The sequence below is a fragment of the Macadamia integrifolia genome, unplaced genomic scaffold (genome assembly GCF_013358625.1).
Source record: "Macadamia integrifolia cultivar HAES 741 unplaced genomic scaffold, SCU_Mint_v3 scaffold1091, whole genome shotgun sequence".
In the NCBI taxonomy this organism is placed as follows: Eukaryota; Viridiplantae; Streptophyta; class Magnoliopsida; order Proteales; family Proteaceae; genus Macadamia; species Macadamia integrifolia.
Genome location: NW_024868083.1, coordinates 288,473 through 295,846, shown reverse-complemented (window position 1 = coordinate 295,846; position 7,374 = coordinate 288,473). Strand labels below are relative to the sequence as shown.

Genomic DNA, 7,374 nt, shown 5'->3' with positions numbered 1-7,374 from the left:
GGTGGGCGTGGGTGTTTGGGTGGGTAAAATCAATAAGGAAAAGAGGGGGGGTATACAGACCCAATAGGCCGAGAGCTGCACAAAACAATAGGGGGAAACAATCCTTAGGGGCGGGGGAAGGGGGAGACAAGATAGATGGAGGCAAACCCCAGGTGACAACAATATGTTTGTTCCTTAGAGTTTCAGAAACAAAACCGTGGGGGGGGGGATCTACTGAGCTTGGAGGAGACATCAAAGTAGATGGCTTTCCAAATCATATCAAAGGATCTGGAGTTGAAAGTCCATCTACGGAGATTACACTCCATCCAAAGGTGGTTGATGATAGCACAAAAAGCAAGCTTCCCTATATTGTCGTAAATAGATCTTCCTACAAAAGTCATCTCGATTCAAATCTATTCTCTATGAAGCGGGAGGGGTTCTAGCTGGCCAGCATTTGGCAAGAACATATTTCTAGACAAAGGAGAAGGGGCAGCTAAAGAAAAGATGGCTGATATCTTCAGTGCCATTCCAACAAAGGCAGCATACAGGAGGGATAGTGATATGCCGGTAGATGAGGAAGGTTTGGGTGGGGAGGCAGTTGGAGAGAGCTCTCCAAACCGTGAAGCTATGACAGGGATATGGGATCTGAACCAAATGGCCTTGTGTCAAGGAGCCTTAGGACGAGAAGATCTAACTAAATTCCTGGCAGAAGAGGAGAATTGGCCAAAGGAAGAGGGGGACCAGATGACTTATCACCTCGAACTAGACTGGTGGGGGGAGCCAGGAGGGAAGACCAGAAGAGGGAGAGGCATGTCCATCCAATTTCTTTAGTCCTTGTATTGCAGATTGAAAATCCAGTTCATTCTTAGGCATAACTTGCATCCATATGCTTTGTATTCACCTCAAGTTTGCTCCTAGAAATACAGCTATCCCTGCCCCCTCACTTCAATTCCACAGGCCTCTTATTTTATTTGTTCTCATTTGATCATGGTGAACTAACAAAGAACAAAAACTTTGATTTTTTTTTTTTGTGGGGGTGGGGGTGGTGGAGTTTTTTAAAATGGGTTTTGAATAGAGGGTCTATTTTGGGGAGAACCGTAACCTAAATCATTAGCTCTAATTCTTTTATTGGATTTTAATGCAGAAAACTGCAGAAGCACCAATATGCTAAATATGCTAACATAATGATTCAGAAACCCCCACCCCCACCCCACACCCCCAAAAAAAAAAGAACGGACTGAATTTGTTCTAGTTGGCTTTCGGTGTGGTCAGTGCAGCATGCACATTTTTTCATCCCATTTTTAAAATGAGAAAAATCCTGCCACCTCTAATATGCTTTTAAATACAAGAAAACAAAATGCTGGTGTCAGTGAGACACAGGTTCACCCCACCCCGGTCCTTTTTTTTTTATTTTTTTTTTTAATGATTTCTTCCCTTGATAGTGGCTTTTATTTGTCAGTTACCTGCAGCACAGCTTGAAAATGCACTGAATAGAACTCCTGCCCTGAAGGCACCCCTAATTACTCATGCTAATCAACCAAACATCCGAACCTCACTACCCAGGTATGCAGTGACTTTTCTTTTAGTCAAGTAAATTTTATCCCCAATTTCTGATATGGGATGTCGAAATGAAATGTGTTGTTGCTTAGGTCCATATTGGTGGTCCTAGGAATAGCCCAAGATTCTCAGAGTTCTAGCCATACACAGATTGTTCAGCCTCAGACTACAGATACAAGCAATTCTGGAGCTGAAGCAGTGACAGAAAAGAATAAAGAATCATCAACTGCCAGCTGATTTTGGTAAGGATGAATATATTTCTTTTTTCTACAAAGCGGGTTTGTTGAATTGTTTTTAAGGTTCGTGTCACATGATACATTTCTTCTGTTCCGGTTGTCTCCTGTAGGGCTTGACTCGTCAAATGGGGCGATGCTGCACCTGCGAAGGCTTTGCAGTATGACTGCAGGGATCGGAGAAGGCAAAATTGTGAAGGATTTGCAGTTATGATGACTTTGGGTATCAGAGAAGTGAACTGAACACATGATGGGTTTGCAATATTTAAGGAGCCAGGATTCAGTTACCATAATTTTCCATCTATCAACAAAATCACAGCAGAATGGAGACAGCCATTTGATGCTGGCGGTAACAGGATTAATTCACATGCAAATCTCTTACCCCTCCTGGAGGCAATTTGGGATGATTCTCAATGCACCGGATGGAATGTGTAAGAAAGATGTTTGAATCCTAAAAATTAAATTAGAGATAGATGGCAGCTTTATGTGTTGTAATTAGTGATATGGTCCACATATGTGCTGGACCGTAGGATGATAAAAAGTCTGGCCAATCCTATTTGTAACAGGGCAATTTCACGTCAAAAACTTCAGAAGAATGGCAATGACTGTATATGTAGCATTTTTGTGTCAACTGACCCTCCTTTTGCAGAGTAGTGGAATTTATTTTTTCCAATCATTCGTGTTCTAAATTTATAACACTGAGCAGCTGCATTAACTTCAGCCTTGCACCATTAAATAATATGATAAGACCTAATGGTAATCTGGTTATCCAATTCAGCTGAAAAACAAAGGTGTGAACCAAGGGTGTCAACTTAGAATCGGAACCGAAAACCAAAACTGAAACCAAACAGATTAAATATTGATTCAGTTTGTGAGTATTGGATTTGAGAACCGATTTGGTTCTCGGTTCAGTTCTGGATCTAGCTCATGAACTGAATTCCAGAACTGAAACTGAAGCGAATTTGGATACTAGTATATTAATGTAGGGCATGAGAACACAGTCTGCAGGCGCCCAGTACACACCAACAGATGCAGCCAATGGGAGGGTGCAAGAGCATCTTCAGTGCAAGGTAGTTCAGTCTTTTTGCACCTGCTTTCTCCAGGCAGACACTAACGGGTAGCATTCTTTCTTCTATGAACATATTATAGTAGACTAATACATTATAGTATATATATATATATATATATATATTACTACTAGTATTATATTTTATAATACTAATACCCTATGACTTTGTTACATGAGTTGAGTTGAGTGTAGCTGCGTGTAACCAGAGTATACCCTTGGACTTGAATCGTAAAACCGAGCATGTTCGAGAGGTTCTTCATTACTCATTAGTATTAAAAAAAAAATAAAAAAAAAAAAAAAAAAAAAAAATTACATCCCAGGAAAATCGGTTTATAGCGTGAACCCCATAGCATACAAGCCATACACTGTTTTGGTAGATCTGTTAGAACCTGCAATCCCAGGAAAAACATCCATGTAATACAAGGCCTGTATATCAGATCGACCAAGCAAACCTCATTTTTCAAAAAAATATTCAATTACAATAAATGCCTTCCTATGCTTTCACTATGTACAATATAAATTTTGGCCTAGTACAACTTTCCGTCACCCAACACAGAATTACTTACCAAATTTACATTGGCAGTTCAAGTTGGAACTATTCTACACTCACAGTTAAGAACTTATGCAGCCTCGCAAACAAACTCCCTAAATTCGGAAATTTGGACAATCGTTGCTCCATCTCAAATAGTACTCAGATTGAAAGTCAAGAATTGTGTTGTGATGCAGCATTTGATTGTGAGGACCAAACCTTCCCAATGTATCATCTGTAACTAGAATGTCAAGTCAAACAGGAATGCCATGCTTTCAAAACCATTCAGGCATGTGGAACCTTTCATAGAGTATAGGCCTTATATCTTTCTGCAAAGAGAGCTGTTTGAGGAATGGCAAAAGCACCTGCAAAAGCTAAACCCAGAAAAGGTAGCAAGAAAACAATCAAGCCTATATGAGGAGTGAGAAAACTTAAATTGACTCGTTGGACTAGACCTAGCCTAATACTTCAGGGCATCTACCTGTTCATCATAAGGCTGTCCAGCAGAAAATGGGGGGCATGGTATTCCATTCAGTGGCTGCAATAAGAAACTGAATGGGTTGTCGTCAACAATAACAATTCGACAGAGATCCTTCGATAAGCAAGTCAGATCCTTCACATGTTCCCGGTATTCCCTGATTGGTACAATGAGAGAAGATTCATCAAACATGGTAAGCTATGCCTGAACCATTTCAAAATTTAGAAGATCCAGTGCTTCATAGTCCTATCGGTGAAGAGGCAAGAGAAGGAAATCATAATTTTCAATCTCACGATTTCTACACGGGACAAACTTTATAGTGAAGTGTGTCAAATTGGAAATGCATGGAGGAAGGAGCTGAACCATATGGAACATTAAGGTCAACATGTAGAGGTATTTTACATCAAGTCATATTTCAAGAAGAACCAAATGATAATGCCAGAGATCAAGCATGTTATTACCCACTTTTGGGTTTCACTTTACAAAATTATCTGATCTGTGTTTCGGTAACAATCTACAAAATCAGGTTTGGGTATACAAAACTATCCAGAACAGTGATTTTCCCTCAACTATGTTTATTTTTTTTTTTACCATTTTATCCCTGATTTCTTGTGCCCTACATTCTCCTATCACAATGTCCACTCCAATCACTATATCCACTCCGATCACTAAGGCCACGGTCACACGGCACTGGCAGCCATCCCATGCCAGTAGCCGATCATAAAGGGGTTATAGAACCTACATTTGTAGGTCACCGTTATTAAGAAAAAAAAGTTGAAGTTGCAGTGTCAAGGATTTAGGCGGGGGTTTTCCGTTCATTATTCTGGCATTTGGACACTATAAAAGTGATCACCGGAGGGAGAAACATCTTCGCCCGGTGCTATAAACATCTATTATGGCCATCATAGTGGTGGATTTTGGAATCTGCAAATCGCTTTTATGGAGGTTGTTATGATTCTAGAATCCTGCAACCAAACCAAGGAAAGAAAGAAAAGAGAAGAAGAAAGAAGATTGAAGAGAGAAGAGAGGTGAGAGGCAAGATCACAGATCACTCCCAAAAGAGGGAACTAACCTGCAATCAGACCAGAATAGTTTACCACAGGTTAGATCTCTGATATATATATACATGATTCCAGAAATAAGACAGTTACAAAACTACCCCTGTAACTTGCGCTAGTCAGCCCTAATACATAATTGAAACCAATAGGACCAAAATACCACTTACGCCTAAAACTTAACACTCTCCCTCAAGCTGGAGTATATACATCACCCATACTCAGTTTGGTACAACCATTGCGAAAACTAGGAACAAATAGAGACTTAGTAAACATGTCTGCCAACTAATCTGAGGAAGGAACAAAAGGAGTCTAGACTAACTTCTTCAGAACAACATCACGAACAAAGTGGCAATCCACTTCAATGTGTTTGGTCCTCTCATAGAAGATCGGGTTGCTGGCAATGTACACAGTTGCTTGGTTGTCACAGTACATCTTCATAGGTTTAGTTACAGGAAACCCCAACTCCAAAAGTAACGACCGTAACCACATCAACTCAGCAATGGTGTGAGCCATAGCTCTGTATTCTGCTCTAGCATTAGACCGGGCAATGGTAGTCTGCTTTTTACTTCACCATGTAACTAGATTGCCTCCAACAAAAGTACAATAAGTAGTAGTGGACCTACAATCACTAGTAGAGCCAGCCCAATCAGCATCGGAATAGCCAATCAGATCCATATGCCGATTAGGGCGATAGATCAGCTCTCTAGCAGGAACACCCTTTAGTTACCGAAGAACACGAATAACTGCATCCCAATATGCTTTTTGAGGAGACTGCATAAACTGACTAAGGACTCCCACAACATAAGAAATGTTAGGTCGTGTGATGGTAAGATATATCAACTTTCCAATTGAACTCCGATATTGATGCACATCCTACAGAGGTTCACCATCAGTAACACCAAATTTTTTGTGAGGGTCCATAGGGATATCCACAGGTCTGGATGCAAGCATACCAATATCTAATAAAAGATCCAACACATACTTCTTTGAGATAAACTGATCCCCTTCTTGCATCTGACCACGTCAATGCTAAGAAAATAGTGAAGTTGGCGTAAGTCTTTGGTCTGAAAGTGTTGTTGCAATTACTTCTTAACTTCATAAATTCTTGCTTCATCATTACCAGTGAGGATAATATCATCCACATCAACCACTAAGACAATCAATTTATTACCTCTGCAACGAACAAAGACAGAGTGATCAGAATAACATTGGGAAAACCCACAAGTTACCACAGTAGTACTAAATTTGTCAAACCATGCCCGAGGGGACTATTTAAGTCCATAGATAGCCTTGTGTAAACGACACACTCGACCTCTATTCTCCCCCTGAGCAACATACCCAGGAGTTTGGTCCATATACACTTCTTCCTGCAGATCACCGTATAAGAAAGCATCATTGATGTCCAACTGAAACAACAGCCAATCATAGTTAACAGCAAGAGAAATAAGAAGGCGAACAGAGTTCAACCTAGCAACAGAAGAGAATGTCTCAAAATAATCAACCTCATATGTCTGAGTATACCCTTTGGCAACCAGAAGGGCCTTCAGCTGCTCAACAGAGCCATCAGAATGATACTTAATAGTATAAACCCAACGACACTTCACCAAGTCTTTACTAGGAGGTAAATCTATCAGACTCCAGGTAGCACAATGCAAGATAGCATCCATTTCTACATCTATAGTAGTTTTCCATCTATGGATACTTAGGCATCAACATGAGATTTGGGAATGGTATGAGTAGAAAGAGATAATGCAAGACCATGGATAGGTAAAGGAAGATGAGACAAGGAAACAAATTTATCAATGGGATACTGATGAGCACATTTATGTGTGAAATCTAGGGTAGTAAAACATGCATTTTACATATTTAGAATGGAGCTACCTTGGATTTTACTCTCTTTTTGCAGGTTTTATATTTTCAAGGCCTTAAGGATTATTGGACACTATATCTTCAATTTTACACGTAAAGATGTCCTATTTCTTTCCATGGTTGCGAAGAGGACGAAATTCTGAGCAAGATGGACGTGTTCAATTAAAAGTACACATTCGTTTGGTCACCCGTACAAATGATTATTCTTTTCAGGCCAGAAAAAGAATAATGGATCAGAACTGAACCGAGATGCAGAACTAGCCCGTTTGCAATTGTCTCAGAGGTACAAGGAATACTCCAAATGCCAACAAGGATCGATGGACCACATCCTTAAGTGATTGAAGATTTGTTTTTGGTAACAACTACCTAGTGTAGTTGGTGAGCTATGGTGTGCAAAATTCCCTTGCTCACCAAGAGGTCTCAAGTTCGAATCTCATGGTTGTTTTTTTTAGAGAATTTGTTGAAGATTTCCTGCTTTTCATTCACTTAAAGCACTAAGGTCATGGAGGGGATTTCCACATCAAATTAGAAGCAAAGAAAATCGTGGAAAAGAGAAGAAAAAAAAAGGAAAGAGAAAAAAAGGGGAGAAATAAAGATTGTCC

General features: G+C 40.0%; 1 protein-coding gene and 1 pseudogene across 1 annotated transcript in view; one reads left to right on the top strand and one right to left on the bottom strand.

Moving 5' to 3' along the window:
- The window catches only part of LOC122062711 (symplekin-like), a 24,193-nt gene extending 21,751 nt beyond the window's left edge, over positions 1-2,442 (top strand). Inside the window, exons 16-18 of the mRNA XM_042626358.1 lie at positions 1,439-1,542; positions 1,629-1,778; positions 1,883-2,442. Of these exons, the coding sequence (XP_042482292.1) occupies positions 1,439-1,542; positions 1,629-1,773 (249 nt within the window). The 3' untranslated portion in view covers positions 1,774-1,778; positions 1,883-2,442. The remainder of the gene's footprint in view (positions 1-1,438; positions 1,543-1,628; positions 1,779-1,882) is intronic.
- Positions 2,443-3,271: 829 nt separating this feature from the next.
- The window catches only part of LOC122062712, a 16,957-nt pseudogene continuing 12,854 nt past the window's right edge, over positions 3,272-7,374 (bottom strand).